The sequence below is a fragment of the Carassius carassius genome, chromosome 29 (assembly GCF_963082965.1).
Source record: "Carassius carassius chromosome 29, fCarCar2.1, whole genome shotgun sequence".
Lineage (NCBI taxonomy): Eukaryota > Metazoa > Chordata > Actinopteri > Cypriniformes > Cyprinidae > Carassius > Carassius carassius.
This window is the reverse complement of record NC_081783.1, coordinates 14,049,080-14,067,205: the sequence shown is the minus strand read 5'-3', so window position 1 is coordinate 14,067,205 and position 18,126 is coordinate 14,049,080. Positions and strand designations below refer to the sequence as shown.

The following is an 18,126-nucleotide window of genomic DNA, read 5'->3' as shown; positions in this document are numbered from 1 at the left end:
ATATTAAGAGCCAATAGTCACTGTATATCCAATGATCAGAAGCTTCTGCTTGTTTACCGATTTTGCTTTTACTTCCAACGCCAATATAAAATTGAATCATAAGATGAGACTAAGATGAATAAGATTTTATTGGTGAAAATGTATTTTTTCCATGTGGCAAAACAGAAAGCTAACAGCAGTTTCTCAGTGTTCATCATTGTGAAAACTCACTTGACCCTTTATTAAGCAGTATCAATAGGTTTACGTTTAATGGAATTATTGATCAATTCATTGCATGTTTGGCGCTTTAAGTGGAATCATTGCAGTAGCAGTCCACTGATTCACAGTCTCCGTTGAGAATCCGTTTGATTGACTGACTGACGTCTGGAAGAACAGCTTGTTTCTAGAATTATTTTGCTTCATTTCTTGGTAACCACAAGGACGGCAGAAGGCACCAAACCTGTCAAGTAAAACAAAAGATCCATAAATGGCAGATGTTAAGCACAAATTCTGAAGATAAAATGAATTCCTCAGAGACAAAGAACTGTGATCATTTTAGTTCGATATCACCAGTCAACAGCAACCTTCTGTAAATTCTTACCCAGCTCACAAAGGGGTTTTTCCATGTCTAGATCTGTGTAAACACGTCTGGGATACGGGGTGATGAGGTTGAAATCCTGTCCGGGTTCCCCGTTCATCTGAATATAGACTCTAACAGCAGCCAGAGGTTCATGAGCCTTGAAGACAGTGCTCAAGGTGGATCCATCTAGAAGACGCACCTTAGGACCAGAGGAGGGTAAGAGAGGAGTTTGACTTATGTATATATATTAAGGTATCTTAAAAATCCCATTTTAAATGGATCCTATTTAATTCAACATCATCCTGGACCCTCAGGTCTACTTGGACACAGACTAATGCGTTATTAGTGAAAGGTGGCTTCATTTTGTGCCAGTACCTGTATCCGACAGTCATCATAGTCTTTCTTAGCAGGAGGAGGCCCTTGGTCCTCAGGTGGAGACTGCAGAGGGGCTTCAGAGGGGGGAGATGACAAACCCGTGCTTGATGAGCCGCCTCCAAACTGCAGAGGTTTATTTATTTGTTATTTATTTACTTGATATACTAGTAGGAGGCCCACAAGATAAGAGTAGTAAATGTGAAGTGGGGAAAGTAAAAGCATTAATTAATACCTTCCGTGCCCTATCCTCTCGGTCTCGTGCAATCTTTTCTTTAACTCGCTGCCTGAGAAAGAATCACAGGTTATAACCAATGGTTCTCAACTTGGGCCCCCAAGATGACTTAAAATTAGCATTTAAATAAGAAAAAAAAGTCAATTTAAGGTTAATGTTTTTCTATGAAGAACCAATTATTTCCAAAAATCTTAACTTTTTAATTTTAAATGTATAATTTCAAGACTAGTAATGAATAGTAATGTAAATGAATAAAAACTCCATTGGGATTTTATATCGAATATACATTTTTATAGTTATGCCAAGCTGTAAATTACTTTATCAGGTAGAGAAGGGAAGAACTTTCTCTGCATTCCTCCTCTTCTCTATCTAGTTGCCTTATAAACCTGATATTACAACAACCATTGTTGGTTCTTTGACAAATTGCATGATTTCTCTTTTTTAGTTGCTTTGTGTAAAAGCATTGGCTAAATGATAAGAATAAGAACCACTGAATTCAAGTGAAATCTTTACTGCCCGATCAAAGTTAAACAGGCATTGCACCCTGTTCTTCTTACTTGGCAAGCTTGTCCTCCATCTTTTCTCTCCTGCGCAGCTCCGCTAGCTTTTTCATCTCATCATCTTGAAGCTTCTGTTTAACCTGCAGCAGCTCTTGGCCCTGTTTCCTTCTCTGCTTTTCTCTTTCTATTTCCTCCTTTCGCTCTCTCTCTCTCCTCTCCTCCTGCCTGGCCTTCATCAACTCCTCCAGTCTGTTGGGGAAAAGCAATACCTTTGATCAGCTTTTAAATGTGTGCTTTTTACGGTAATACATTTTAAGGTCAACTGCACAAAGCACAAACCGTTTTACTTGTTCCATCCTTTCTTCTTCTGTCATAGGCGATTTGGCATCTCCCATTTGCTCAGCACCTTCAGTGGCTGTTTTTAGTTTTGGTTACAGACACAAATGAAAGAGAAAGTAACATTTTGTGAAATGATGTCAATAATGTTTCCATGAAATGGAAAGTGAGGAGCATCAGGAGAACATACATTCGGAGATGTCTCCAGGAGACTGGCCCTGTACTTCTGTGGTGCCGAGAGTATTTCCAGCAGGTGGAACATAAGGCTCATTTATATCTGGATCGTTCTCATGCTCCATTAACCTGTACGGTTAGAGAAATTGTAGATGCAACTTCAAACATGTTTAACTGATACTGTATTTAATTGACACAATTATTGCTCTTTTTCATACAATAAAAATGCATAATGATCACTGGCTATGCAATTTCTTAAAAAATAAACAGCATTAAAAAGATATGATGACTCGCCAGTCCATTGCTCTCTCAATGCCCTGGTTTCCGGTATGTGCTACTGCCTTCTCCCTACAAAACAATCACTGGGTGAGAGAAAGTACTGGATCAGTGTGTAAACATCAGTGTCTCTGTAGAAAAAGCATCACTTACGCTCTGTTTCTGTCGAAGCCCATTTCCAGCAGACTGTCTAACGTAGTGCTCTCAGCCATTGTGCTGAAAATGAGTTTATTAAACCATTATAACAACACCTTACAAATAAACAGAAAATAAATATAAAACAGAAAACTAAAAGAGTTTGAGACATTTTCAGAAAAGCTTTTTACAAATCATTTAATTACACAAAAAAACATACAGTTCGGTAGACACTAAAATCAATGCAGCTCGAAACAGAAAGATTATTGATTTCATCACTACATATTCAAATCTGAATGATAAAATCATTTAAATACGTGTGGCAGCATGCTATATTCACACTGATAGATACATTATCAAATTCAGTTAGCTGGCAGGCTAACACTGAACAGCCTCCAGCAACAGCTAATTATTATTTTGCATAACTAGTATCTTCTAGAGAATTTTCTTTATAAAGTAATAGCGCTTTCGTATATCAGGAACGATATTTTTACTTATTTCATCGTTAATTAGCCCAGCCCGTCGTTCTACTGCTACTTACATTTGTTGTCAGCACTGGGTTGCGTCCACACACATCTATCTACGGAAAGCCGAAACGACCAAATCGCGTTCTCTGCTGCTGAGCGACTAGAGCTGGTCGGCGTGATCTACTGCTACTACATGATCAGCTAACATAGCAGGGTGAAAACTCATCCAAACTGTAACGTAGTTATATTATATATTACCGTATAATAAGGGTAAATTAATAACTGGGACACTTTCTACAATTAAGATGGTTGGGGAAAAAATTCCCAATCAACCTGAATCCACTATATTTGACTACAAAGAAAATACTTATAGTATATTTGCAGATAACCATATCTTTTGAAATGGAATGTCATTAAATTGCACAGCTTTAAGCAACAGTCAGGTTCCATGTTAAGGACAATGCATATGACAAATAAAACCATCAGAAGTGTCCAGCAAACGGTGTAGTGTGGGAAGGGCTTCATAGCTTGTTACTTATTGGATGAATGTATAATAATTAATCGGGCAACACTCTTACTCTGGGGCATTCTTCTTCTGAATGGCAAGAGATCATGATACTCTTTACTCTCTTTTCTCTTTCACCCTTTTCCCCGTCATGTGTGTGCTTTAATAGGTCATCATGCTGTTTCAACTGCATTTTGATTCACGGGTGAGTTATTTTGAACAATTATCATTAGTACTTTATTTAGTATTTATGCAACTTTGTTAAGTTTGCATAGAATGAACTTTGTGCAGTTTAGTTTCTGAGAACAATGTAAGCAAATGACTCTGGGTGAACATTTCTAAATACTTCAGAATAGTAGTAAGCTAGTGTTTATTGCATTAAACAAGGTAAGAATGCACACAGGGAAGATTTGATTTGATTGCTGAATTTGTATTCGACTTTATTACTCACTATAGTCAAGGTGTAACAGGGGTAAAGTTCAATATGTAAGAGTCATTGACTTCTTATAGGAAAGAGGTTAGCAAATGAAGGGGTAAATTTACAGATGAATTAAATAACAATACTAACATCATTCAAAACCTGCATATTTTCTCCTTTAAATCATAGGCCTATTTGTAGACAAGCAGGGTGTTTTATTGGAAAGGTTTTTTTTTTTTTTGTCTTTCTTCTAACCACGGATCTCTTATCTTTAACAGAATAAAGTGTGTTGGACATTGGACAAGCATAGGAAGTGTTGAGAGCTGCTCTTGGTGCTCACTGGGTGTAACAGCCACTCCATGTGGAAATGTATTGCAGTGCCAGTGGAGGAGCTGTTACCTGCAGAGAGTCACACGTGACGGACGCGCGGTGCCTTATCCTGCACGTAGAACTGTATATTATAATGTATAATGCATCTGTATACATTTAGAAATATGTAACTTTTACGTCATCATCACTGGTCATAGTAAAACATGCTTTAAAAAAAAAAAAAGAATTGTGCATTTAGAAATAATTAAATATATGTGTTATTTACTCATAAATAAATAAATAAGTTTTAGTGTGAGCGCTGTCGCGGCAAATCGTTCCTTTAGTTAAAAAGACACGACTCCATTGACATCCGTTCTTGTTCAACTCAGTAGATGTCTGTTCACCATGTAGTTACCACTGGTGCCCACAAGGGCACACTGTTGTCCAATCAGTGTCCTGTGTCAATTCATATTAAATTCATAGACTGTATAAAAACGCATTTACACTAAAAGCTACACATTTAGCTTTTAATTTCTTTTCCATAATAACGTTTCATATATATATATATATATTTAAGATTTTGTTTTCATTTAATATTAAAATATGTTAATGCCTTAATGGGGCTTAAATAATGTCTCAGTGGTGTAAATGCTGAAATGGAAAATGCACATTTTATTTAAGTCAAATGGTGTAACATTGACCCTAAACCTTGATATTCTCGACGTCTTCTTGACATTCCTGAAAGTTAATATTTTTTACCTTGAAAATATATAATTTCAGGGAAAAATAATCAAGTTGTTACGTTTTATTTAAAATCTGCTTTTGTCATGTTTTAGAACAGTATTGAAAAAATTACTGATCAATAGAAAACATGCGTATTAACTACCTTCAAAAATAAAATCATCATTCCGAAGAGCCAACTATATTTTGGTGTTTAATGTGGTCCTGTGTATATTACATATCTGGCGCTTTCAATTCAAACGTGTTTTTATTATGCATGCTCCATTGCTAACTCCCTCACATAAGTACTTTTGGGAACCCAACATTAATCATCACTTTGTGTTTGCGAAACCGAGGCTTTTATTATGAAGTATTTAAGATTCCGCAATGCAAATCGCAGTCGGTTTAGATTACAAGTAGAAAGTTCAGTTCATAACAATCTCTGATATCGCCGATGCATAGAGCATCACAGTCCCGCCCACAGCACCGGAAGTAAAAATTCAATGCAATTTGTGCATTGACAGTTGTGGTATAAGCCAGTTCAGGGGTTTGATGAGGTCGTCTACGTAGAGCTGACTCTACAGGGGTGGGACCTATGGGTGGGACAGCCAAACTTTCGACAGGACGTTGCCTGGGTTTGTGGCCATCATTTGAAAGCAGAAGTCTTTTCCTCTCGCATTAGAATCGTCGTAAACGACCATCATGTTCAGCTGGTCTAAACGAGAAGGAAAGAAAGAACCAGAACTTTTCCAAAACGTGTCGGAGGGACTGAAGCGCCTCTACCGCACCAAACTCTTCCCTTTGGAGGACACCTATCACTTCCACGACTTCCATTCGCCGGCTTTAGAAGATGCTGACTTTGACAACAAGCCAATGGTGCTGCTGGTGGGACAGTACTCGACCGGGAAGACCACCTTCATTAGGCATCTGATGGAGCAGGATTTCCCCGGGATGAGGATAGGCCCCGAGCCGACGACGGACTCCTTCATCGCGGTTATGCACGGCGAGCAGGAGGGCGTGATACCTGGCAATGCGCTGGTCGTGGACCCGAAAAAGCCTTTCCGAAAACTCAACGCCTTTGGAAACGCTTTCCTCAATAGGTAATACACCCATTTATCATGTAACATAAAGGATCCACTGATAAAAGGCCAAATTATGACTGCATGTGGAGTTTCAGGTGTGGGTTAAACCGGTTAAACTGAGGCTTGTCTTATGTTTGTGAATCAGGAAATAGCGCTCAAGTGCTGTCTCTGGCTCGAGCATCTCAGCTGTTTTGAGCTGGCTAACGTTTGACACATGAACCAATTATAAATTGAGATGATCTAGTTTAAAACACGTTCTCGTAATGTTTGTATTTCTTGATTTTCTACAAATAAATTGACTCAAAACAATCAAATAGTGTAACCATTAAGTAAAAAGCTGTATATATAGCAACAGATTGTTGTTGTTGTTTTTGTAAACATAATCTTGGTGAATAAATTAACAATAATAATCTAGAATATTCAATAGCATAATTGGTTTACTGTTTTTTTTAAGAAAAAAATAGTCATATATATAGGCTAACAATGTTCATCATAGCTCTAAATCCTTTCGAAAATAATTGCATTTTAATGTATTTTAGTAACTTAGACAAAAGGAGCTTTACAGTATACATTTTTTTTAATTATGATAATAATTCAGTCATTATTCACTTTCTAGAAAGTTGTGTGTCATAGTTTCCGTGTGTGTTGGATTGAGTCATGTTCTTCAGCTGGAGTTTGTCTTGAGCTGTTAGTCTCAAGTAATGTAATGTACCTACTTTCACACCGTTTACAGTAGATGGGGCAACACCTAACCAGACATTTAGCTCACGTGCAGTACATGTGTGATGTTATGTGATGCCAGTCTGAACAACTTCCACAGTCCCTGTACAATAACTGGAGCAGATTTCTGGGTGTTGAGTCTCTACTCAAGATGTTGAGTCTCTACTCAAGAGGATTGAAGCAAACTGGGATTACCAGCGCTCTGCCAAATGCTTGTTTAAAAAGTTCAAGGCTGATGCAGCAGAATTAAATATTTGGTCCCGCACGGAGAACCATAAAACCCACGTAATAATAATGCTGTTTCATTCTGAATTTATTTCCCTTTTTTCCACTCTTAGTGCTGGACACGTGATTATTTGTGGTCATTGTGAAATTATGGATTATAAAAGCTGTTTAAACTGGTTCCATTTTCAGACGTCTGAATATTTCAAAATGTGAAACTCGCCTACATCTTCAAATTTGAGAAATCCCTCTGTTTTGCATAAAAGGGAATTTGTCTGAATAGTGCTGACTGTTCAGCACGTTTTGTATTTGTGAAAGCAATACTTAGTTCATTTTTAGTAGCTAAGTATTCAGTACTTTATGAAACCTTATGCTGCAGTGACATTGCGTCCTCCAGGATCTCTTCTGGCCTGGTGGAAAAGGGGGGGGGTGAGCGGCTTTAGTGTCGGATGTTCTGTTCTCATCCGAATTTCCTAAATTTCCAAATCATCGAAATTTCTTAAAGGTTGTTATTAGATGACACAGAAGAGCATTGAAATGTTATCAGTCATTTGTAGCTTAACATCAAAGTTTTGCCCCTAAACAAGCTTTAAAAATGACAAAACCATTGGAGAGAAATTGCTATTTGCATATTTTGAGTAAATAGGGTTTTTCTTCTTCTTCTTTATTTAGTCTGTGGGAAACATTAAAAATAGTCATTCAAAATAAAAATAAACATTTGTTAACATAATATTTGTGTGATTGTACTGTGTTTATTTATTATGTGTATATATATATATATATATATATATATATAATATACATATAAATACACACTCATACAGTATATATTTTGAAAAAATGTACATGTCTGTGTGTGTGTGTATATATTTTTATATTATTATATTTATATTAATATATAAACAAAACATGTTTTTCTTAAATATATACATGCCTGTGTTTATATTTATATATCCATAATAAATGTACACACTCATATATTATGTTAACAATGACTTTTATTTTGGATGCCATTAATGGTTTGACCGCACTACTTCACTCTAGTGGTTTCTGTGATTCATTAAGAAAGTTCTTGCTGTAAGCTTCAGTCTTGTGACAGAGATTTCACATGTCTATGAGCATATGATTGAAACATATATGTAGTTAAACAGGGAAGTACAATTTTCCTGTGGTTTTAATCAAATTTGGCAGTTGTTCTACAAACTTAATTTAAATGTTAATGTTAAATAAAATCTGTTTTGTCAAACATTTTTACTTTTGAGTATTATATTATATTAATATAGAATTTTTTTAGACAATGAGCAAAAGAGGGTGAAGAGAGTGTTGTAATATCTTGGCCTCAAATCTCACCAAACCTGTTACAGTCTCTTCTACATGCCATTCTCTCTTTCTCCATGCAGGTTCATGTGTGCTCAGTTAAACAACCCCGTCTTGGAGAGCATCAGTATCATCGATACTCCAGGCATCCTGTCAGGGGAAAAACAGAGGATCAGCAGAGGTCAGCAGCCTTGGGTGCTTTCTGCTCATCTTCTTTTTGTATTACTTTAAAATGGTAATTAAAATAATTAATTAGAATATGTAAAATATCTATCATTTATTTTCATTAATAATACATTGAAAACATGTATTTTTTCTGTTATATTTTTGTTTTCGGTTTATTTTGTTTTATACACCTTTGTATCTCTAATTTTGAGATTTAAATTTTTTTGATTGATCTTTTTTTTTTTTTCAAGGAATACTTTTCCTTTTATCAAATAATACATTTTAGTACTCTTTCTTCTTTGCCATTTCACTTTCCTTTCACAAATATAATTATATTAATTAATTATTAAATGCACTCTCTCCTTTATTTTGTGTCATTTCTGTAGAAAACTATTAGCCGATGCGTTTTAGCATAATAACACATAAGTTCGTTCCATGCAAATCTTTGGAGTCTGACTTTTTATTGTGAACTTGTGTAAATTTAAGTTTTTTTTCTTTGCTATGAAAAGCAAGTAAAACGAGCCTGACTACCTTTTCTGCTCACTCTTCTGTTTAAAATCTTAAGTGGATTTTCTGTAATACAGGAAATATTGAAATATATTTTTCTCCACTGATAGTCATTTATGCTGTACTTCATTAAATGCAGAAGAAACAAAACCAGGATGTCAGAGCTGCTCAGACAAGTTTGTTCACTGTGCATAAATCCCCAATCTAAGAGCAACCTCTGACCTAATTTTAATGTTGGTAGGGATAAAACCATTGTGCCAAAATAATCCTGACCACATTGTTCCCAGTTCCCCTTTTAATACCACTGAAAAGGTTTTGTGGGTGGGGATGCGTCATCATATGACTGGCAGAGTTTACTTGTGTTTGAGTTCTCCAATATTTCACACAGTCACTATCTGATAGTATGCTTGAACTCCATTCTCATTCATCTGTGAACAGGAAGAATCAGAAGGAAATGCTGAGTTGGCCTGTATGTCAGTTCAGTGAAGACTAAGACTGTAGATACAGATGGCAACATCACAAAGAGACAGCCGTTAAGAAACTGAAATCTGGCATTGTTACAGGATATGGCTCAAGAAGTCATGTGACCCTTTTTTCTCCCTTCTGGGGCCTGTTGAGCCAGTAACCAGATGCTGAGATCAAGGTGCCCTGCATACCATGGACACATAGCAGTCATGCTACAGACCCTGAGGCGTCCTCACCACCCGTCCCAGCAGAGACACAGCAGACTGTGCCACAGTTGTGTCTGTGTGGGATTAAGCATGAAAGCCCATTTGAGCGTTTCTCTCTGACTGCAGCTCAAACAGTCTTTGTGCTCCATGTGTAGCTGTGGGTAGTTATTGTGATGTCATTGGGTCTCTTGCGATTACTATTGCAACTGAAGTTTATCCATGTGGGAAGGTGTGTTTACGGCAAATTGCTGGAAATAGGGTCATGAGGTGGCTTCCAGTTTAAAATGTGGAACTAAAAGTTCCTGTGTGGTACAGGGTCTTGTGAGATTTTGCTCAGAAAGTGTTATCCCAGAAGCACCTCTCAATGACCTTTTTAGATTTTTTCTTTTTTTTCTTTTTGAACTTCATAAATGTTTTCTTGGGTCAGAATTATCATGTCTTTTCAGTAAGAGGGAGTGTTTAGATGTTCAATGCAGCATTCAAAAACTATTAATTTCGTAATAATTAAAAAAGGTATTTTTTGTACTATTTGAATTTATTTCAAATATTACAACTAAAATAAAATGTCCAATAATTTAAAATAAATAAATGTATAATGTAAATAAATGTACCTGATTGTGTTATAAATTTTGTACTGGATTATTATTATAATTTTTACATTTCTTTATAAGCCTCATATCCATACAATATTTTCTTTATTTATAGTTCTTACAGCTTTATAAGAGATTACACTTTACTGTTACCTTGTTTTTTTTTCCTGCATATAGTTTTCCCATAAATGTCTTCATGTAATTTTTCTTTTTAAATGCAGCTTTTAAAAACAACAGTTTATGTTACAATGATTGTGGGTTAAATTAGTATTTGTTTTTTGGTAAATATTTATTAATTCTAAGTGTTAGAATGAAATATAACCATTTAAAATAAATAAAATAAATTTATTTCATTTTCTTCATTTAAAATTGTACAATATTTTATATTAATCTCATTTTTGTACCATGTGTATTTATTTTATATTTCTGACAGTCTTATTTCTAATTTTGGTTAATAGTTCCTTTGATGCAAATCTTTGGAGTTTACTCTTCGCTTTAACCCTAAGTTGTTGTGTTTTTTTTATTTTCCCCTTCTGCTTGTAGTTTTCATAAATGCCCAAATACCACAATTTATATCATGATTTTGTTTCTAAAAAGTTTTTTTTCCCTATGGTTATTACCTAGCCAGTACCACTGCAGGTTCTCTACTGGAAATAAATAATGAACAATGATGATAGATGCCTTTCAATTCCTCAACACCGGGGATTTCACAGGCAGCAGATCTCTTTTCTTTGAATACATGGCTTTATAGTTGCTGTTTACAGTTTTCTGAATTCACTGAGATCAGATGACAGGTCTCTAATCAAATCCATTATCCCTGACCTCCTTTTCTAAAATAAAGCATGTTGCATGCAGCCCTGCTGTCTTCCTCTTTCCAGAGCTTTGATTTAGAGCCAAGTCTAATGCAAGTCTTTCTCACTTCTCTCAAATGCAGGCTATGACTTTGCAGCAGTTCTTGAGTGGTTTGCAGAACGAGTGGACCGAATCATCTTGCTCTTCGACGCCCACAAGCTGGACATTTCTGATGAGTTTTCAGAGGTGATCAAGGCCCTGAAAAACCATGAGGACAAGATGCGTGTGGTTCTGAACAAAGCTGACCAGATCAGCACCCAGCAGCTGATGAGGGTGTACGGTGCCCTCATGTGGTCACTGGGGAAGATCATCAACACCCCTGAAGTGGTCAGAGTGTATATCGGCTCATTTTGGGCTCAGCCACTTATGATCGCAGATAACAGGAAGCTGTTTGAGGCAGAGGAGCAGGACCTCTTCCGAGATATTCAAAGTCTTCCCCGGAATGCAGCTCTACGGAAACTCAACGATCTGATCAAAAGAGCACGTCTCGCTAAGGTGAAACTAAGATATTTTTGCACATTTTGCAGCATTAAAAAAAATGTATTTAGCAAGGATGCATTCAATTGATCAAAAATTATAGAAAATGCATTAATAATTATGTTTATAATTTATAAACCACCAAAAGAGAATGCTAGAATGATTTCTGAAGGATCATGTGAAATTATATTAAATGTAAAAATAAAAAATCATATATAAATAGGAAAATAGCTTATATTAAATAACTTGCACTTTAAAATATAAATCATATATAAATAGGAAACAGTTGTTTAATTTTTTCCCCCTCTTAATTATGAGGGTTGAAGTTCAATGTGTTGGTCCATGAAAAATGCTTTTATCTGGATATTTTTAATGAACTTTAAACTCCAATACGTGTGTACCAGATTTTGGTTTCACTTCTTATTTTCACTTTATGAAAATAATTTAATACTTGTGAGAAGTGTAGTTTTGACATGCTAAACTGCACAAATGCTATTTGTATTTAATCCAAGTCCATTTAATACTTTCCTTTTAGGTACAAGCTTACATTATCAGTTCTCTGAAGAAAGAGATGCCAAGTGTATTTGGCAAAGACTCAAAGAAAAAAGAGCTTATTAACAACTTGGGGGCTATATATGAAAAGATTCAGAAAGAGCACAACATCTCACCAGGAGACTTTCCTAATTTAAAGAAAATGCAGGTATGACGCTATGAATTTTTATCTAATGAGTTTTATAAAGATCTTTTGTTTAAAAAAATAAAAACACAACACAATATTTTTTCGCAGGAGTTGCTAGCTGTTCAGGACTTCACCAAATTTCCCGCCATTAAACCAAAATTGCTGGAAGCTGTGGAAGACATGCTAGGTAACGACATCGCTAAGCTCATGACGCTGGTCCGTAAGGAGGAGGCCGACATGCCCAGCCAGTCAGTGAAGGGTGGTGCGTTCGAGGGGACCATGAATGGGCCATTTGGTCACGGATATGGAGAAGGTGCAGGTGAAGGCATTGATGAGCTGGAATGGATCGTGGGCCGTGATAAGCCATCCTATGACGAAATATTCTACACGCTCTCACCAATTAATGGGAAGGTATCTGGTGCCACGGCTAAGAAAGAGCTGGTGAAGTCCAAGCTGCCAAACACAGTGCTTGGAAAGATTTGGACTCTGGCAGATGTTGACAAAGACGGCTATCTGGATGATGAAGAGTTTGCACTCGCGAATCACCTGATCAAGGTCAAGCTTGAGGGGCACGAGCTTCCGGCCAAACTGCCTGCTCATCTTGTGCCCCCTTCCAAACGGCAGGAGCAGAATTGAAGAGTTGGTTGGATCTCAGTGGCTTTCAGCTACATTCCAAAGTGATAGGACTGAGAAGACAAGAGAAGAACTTATGTGGCAGTGAGAGACTTTTTCTTTCTTTCTTAATTTTTTATATTAATTGTAAACCACTATGAGCACAGAAAGAACTGAAAATGATTCTATGGTACTGTTGAATGGGCATTTGATTGAGATTGTAAAGCAGCAGGCAAAAATTGAGTAGAATTAAAAAACAAATGTGAAAATATTCAATACGTGGTATGTAACTCCAAAATGTTGATTGCTGTTTTTCTTCTTTAACTTATTCTTTTCATCTGTTTTTGTAAACAGTTTTGTTTTGATTTAATATCTCTAAACTTTATCAACATGTATTCTGTTACTTTGTGGGTGTAGCTTTACATTCCTTTGGGATGTTGGGATCTGAAATGCTCACCTTCATGTTGCAATGACCAATAAAAGTTTTTTTGTAAGCTGGGCCTGTTTTCTTTATTCAGAAACATTTTACAAATTGCATTGTGTAGTGAAACAGACACCACCATTGACAGTTGTCTTTTTTCATGAGTGCTGACAGAAAACTGAACTATATATGTGAAAGCTATGTGGTAGTAAGGATATGACAGCATCATATTTATCTCTGCTTATCAATGTATGTTGAGGCATGTCGAGGTACTTTACTGTACAGATTCTTGTTTCCTTTGGCAGCTATTGGGAGTTTAGCACTGATTTTCTTCTTCTTATGCAGCTGGCTTAGAACACTTAAAATACCACCTATAGGTTCCACATTTGTTTGCATTCATGAAGATGTAAAATATTGGGGTCATTTTTTGAGGAAATTAATTATTTTATTGAACAAGGAAGCATCAAATTGAGCAAACGTGATATTTTCAATAAGAATACACTGGAGTAATGGCTGCGGAAATTCAGCTTTGCCGTCATTGGAATAAAATTAAATTTAACAAACATTTGAACGGTACTAAACAACTTAATGCATATCCTACTTTGTTCTGGTGTTATGTGCATTTCATTATCATCTTAAACTATCAGCATACATTATGTCTGATAGAAACCTCAGTTTACCTCCGTTTGAACTTTCTCATTGCCACTTCTCAGTTAATGCATTCTGCTTTCACAACACACTTTGCAGGAAGGTGCTAAAGTTCCCAGTAATGTCCTAAGTAACCGTAAGAATGCAGATGTGAAGGGTTTAAAATTACCACCATCAACCCACCCTATATTTGTGCCTAATCTTAAATTAAAACAGCCTTGCTAGATGCGGATGAAGTATGAAGGTCTAGTTGCATTGTGAGGGACACTAACATGCAATTCACAGCCTTTAAATGGTTTGTATCCATATAATTTGTTAGACCTGACCCATTTAGCACCTCCTGCTTACTGACACAGTAAGCTAAACCCTTTTATTAGAGATGCTGGTTAATTAGATGCTGGTTAATAACAGCCATGTGTAAAAGGGTGATGCATCTTTAGAAGAGGTGTGAGACTAAAAAGCAATGACTCAGATTTCTAGCAGAGAATTGCTTCACTGCTCTGTACATGTTTATGAGTATGTAAACCATCACTTACTGGCCATATTGTTTATTTTAAGCTGCTCATTAGAAATAACCAAATGAATAATTAAGCAAATTACGTCCCTACTCCATGGTGTACGTGAACTGAATGAACCACATTAACAGAATAGATGGAATCAAATAAAACCAGACATTCAGTTAAAAGATCTAAACTGATTTATTGAAGATTGTCCAACCGCAATTGAAGCTGAGTACATAATGACCGTGTTGTTTGCACACATTTTCATTCCAGTAGGTGCTTAAATAGATTTTATTTGTCCGTTTCCCTCTGTGTTTGTTTCAGAAACACAGATGCACAGTCACAGAAAGAACAAGGAAAGGAAACCAGCATCGAACAGACCCTGTCTCATTGTGACAGGACATCCCAGGACAGGACGTCCTTTTTTGTGTTGGAGCCTCATGACGGAGCAGCTTGAGAGAAGGGACATCATTTTTCTGTTCTTCATATTAGACGGCTCAGTTGTAACCTCTTTCAAATCTACTGATTATGCTTCAACATTTGCCTCAAAGAAATCTAAACTATTAAAAAAAAAGGTCACAAGAGTCCTCTCGTCCTCTGGTCTGTGTGGTTTTAGGTGTGATGCACAGTGAGAGTCTTCATTTAGCAGCAATACATGATCTCAGAGAGGCATCAGTCTGGAGGTATGTGAGGGGATCTGTGTGTCATGCTCATTTCTGAGGGTCTCTTCATCCAAACATGTCCTGGGATGCATAGGTTATGTAGAGAAAGCCATCGGGGTCTCTGAACTGCGAGTAAACTTCTCCCATGCTGGCTGACAAACAGGACGTGTTCTTTCCTGAGATCAGTAGGTACAGCGCTTGAGATGCCTCTAGTGCTATCTTACTTCTGAAAGAGAAAGAGTGGGACAGGAAATTACTAGAAATAATAGCTTGAAAGATTCAGAAACTTCAGGCAGTGCCTCATACAGCGATCCAGCGATTGAACGTGGCACAGCAGCACTGGCCTGATTCACTGTTCGTACAACACACATTCACACTGACTCAAGAAACCAAGCCATGACTCATTTTCTTTTGAGCTGCAAAATCTGACACATGCATCTAATACTGCATCATATATAACAGAGAGAGAGAGAGAGAGAGAGAGAGGGAGAGAGAGTATACACACCTGAGCAGACTGAGGAACTGCCCTAATGTCAGTTCATGTGGGACAAGAAATTTGGTTTTGTCCAGCAGAGGAAGCTTTTTCTCGCGAAGGTATCGCTCCACAATTACCTAAAATACAAAACAAAATTTCTAAAATATAAAAAAGCAGTTGTTTCATGTTTCTTTAAACACTTTATACTAAAAATGTATCTTACTGGTAATTTGTTGGGGAACTTAGACCGAATAGTGCAGACTTCATCTTTTCTTGTTGCTGAATTAGAGGAACAAAATATTATTCATTTTTCTGCAAATGGAACATTGTTTTACATAAAATAGTGCAGACATCATTTTTGTCACGTTGTCACATTTTTTTTTCTTTAACTAGGCTACATAAAACCCATGTGAAAAATATGAGCATGCATTTAAAATAAATATCTTTATTTGGCCTGTTTAAAAATATAAATACATTTAATGAAATGTTCACTTAAAAATAATTTAATTAAGTATTTATTTTATTTTAAAGTAGACTACAACATATTTTAAAATGTTTCCCAACAGCCCAAAACAACTGATGTAGAGGAGTTTGTAAAATGCAAGAGTTGAATGTTAATCTTATGACTTACCGAGGCACTTCTTTAGCTTGAAAGGCGTGATTTCCATGGATCTCTCGTAGGGAGGCATTCTGACTGGAGTTTGGGGAGGCTGGAGACCTGAACTATGGTGAGGTTGGAGGAGGCTGGTCCCGAGCTGACGAAGTGCCCACGGGTGGAGGCTGTCTCAAATGCCTGTTGTCAGCTCGCGGGGCTCGGCCTTTATACGTGTGTGTGTGTGTGTGTGTGTGTGTGTATGTGTGTGTGTTTAAGGGGAGGACAGTTTGAGGTGTGAAAAGATGAGAAGTGCTTACGCGTAATTAAAGGCTTTGCGGCGATATTAGGGTATGAAGTTGTGAACCGTTACATAAGCTCTCCAGAGCCTCCCTCGTCCTCACGCTCGATCAGAAATGAACTGTCGCTGTAAATGAGCAAAACACTCAGACATCAGCTATTTAAAGTTAAGCTCCAGTTTTTCCTAAAGTGAGTGCAATGACAGCTTAATTGCGACTCACGGCATCCGTTTGTGTGTGACACCTCGGTGAACAACAGACGTGACAGACGTGAGAAACAGAGTTCCCTAAAACTCAACGGGACAAACACAAGCCTAGGCCCTCTCAAGCAGACTGTTTATGCCACAGTGTGTGAAGCGTTTTAAATACATTCTTTGTATTGAAAAATAGATGAAAACAGAATTTCTGTAAAAAATTCAAGAATCACTGAATGTATAGGCATCCATAGACTATAGGCCTCTCTCTCTCTCTCTGTCTCTCTCTCTCTATATAGATAGATAGATAGATAGATAGATAGATAGATAGATAGAGGCTACACACACACACACACACACACACACACACACACACACACACATTTTTTGTAATCTTCTACTAATATTTTATTTTCCTAAGAAGAAAATAAGTCACATGGTTACTTTTGGAAGGATGATAGACTCTTCATTTTTGAGTGAACTGTCTTTTGTGTTTTTGGGATAGATGATGAGGTTAGTATGTTACAGGCTGCATAACCATCGTGACACAGAGCCCAAGAGCCTCAGAGTTTGGAATAAAAGCCAGTTTTTCACTTACCCTAAGGCCCATCATCACCATGCTGCCATTCTCAATGAGGTCAGAGCGATATGAAATAAACAATGTACATTATGTGCCAGATGGGCATTAGGCTATATGAAACAATAACAAGGCCAAGAAAGCAATAGGGTTTGGCATATTAGTTTAAACAAAACTTTTTAAACACATTTACACCTCACTGGCTCAACAATTTATCTGCTGAACCACTGAGGAGTAAAACTGTGTTTAAAGCGTTTAAACATAACTATACCATGAAATTTCAAAGCAGATTGAAAAGTTACAAGTTACTTTTTTTGATGGATCTGACTTAAAGGTGCACAAATCAGTCTAATGTATGCAAAATAGATTATGTAAATTATTAGGATTTTACAAAGAGAAATTAAGTTTGTGGGATAAGAGGATAAAAAAATAACCTGAAGTGGAAGAGGACTGCCTTGATTTGAGGTTCTACATTTTGATGGTTTAAGAAGGAAGTTTGCTTATGAATAGTCAAGTTAGTTTTATTTTAAAAGTGATGAAAGAAGAAAGAGCTGATATGCAGAAAAGATTGTGCTATAGGCCTGCTTGATATATTTTGTTTAATCTTATTTCAGAGGCAAATGAATCACAATTCTAAATGTTTTATAAATTAACAACTTGATTGTACATACATATGCATCATGCTGAAACAAGTCTTATATTATCTATTTATTTCCATCTGAAGTTTTCATTTGTGATTTGGTTTCAGTATAAACTAAACTCTACATCCAACATGGATAGACCTATATGGAGCATCCTATACTTTGACTATATTTGACTAATCTTCCTATACCCTTGTGTCAGTGATTAAACGATTAC

The 18,126-nt window shown here is 36.6% G+C and overlaps 3 protein-coding genes across 3 annotated transcripts; 1 reads left to right on the top strand and 2 right to left on the bottom strand.

Moving 5' to 3' along the window:
* Positions 1–110: 110 nt before the first annotated feature.
* Positions 111–3,215, bottom strand: ubxn1 (UBX domain protein 1). Its single transcript, XM_059515942.1, has 10 exons — positions 3,129–3,215; positions 2,606–2,668; positions 2,471–2,524; positions 2,193–2,305; positions 2,006–2,081; positions 1,724–1,915; positions 1,167–1,218; positions 935–1,057; positions 581–758; positions 111–439 (listed from the first exon to the last, which is right to left on the bottom strand). Exons 2-10 carry the CDS (start codon positions 2,662–2,664, stop codon positions 399–401), a joined length of 888 nt encoding a protein of 295 aa, XP_059371925.1. The 5' UTR covers positions 2,665–2,668; positions 3,129–3,215; the 3' UTR covers positions 111–398.
* Positions 3,216–5,548: 2,333 nt separating this feature from the next.
* On the top strand, positions 5,549–12,961 carry ehd1a (EH-domain containing 1a). Its single transcript, XM_059515938.1, has 5 exons — positions 5,549–6,106; positions 8,431–8,528; positions 11,215–11,627; positions 12,145–12,309; positions 12,397–12,961. Exons 1-5 carry the CDS (start codon positions 5,709–5,711, stop codon positions 12,922–12,924), a joined length of 1,602 nt encoding a protein of 533 aa, XP_059371921.1. The 5' UTR covers positions 5,549–5,708; the 3' UTR covers positions 12,925–12,961.
* A 1,748-nt stretch (positions 12,962–14,709) lies between these two features.
* On the bottom strand, positions 14,710–16,415 carry map1lc3cl (microtubule-associated protein 1 light chain 3 gamma, like). Its single transcript, XM_059516726.1, has 4 exons — positions 16,238–16,415; positions 15,830–15,885; positions 15,637–15,743; positions 14,710–15,357 (listed from the first exon to the last, which is right to left on the bottom strand). The coding sequence occupies exons 1-4, from the start codon at positions 16,293–16,295 to the stop codon at positions 15,198–15,200; spliced, it is 381 nt and encodes a 126-aa protein (XP_059372709.1). The 5' UTR covers positions 16,296–16,415; the 3' UTR covers positions 14,710–15,197.
* Positions 16,416–18,126: the final 1,711 nt, after the last annotated feature.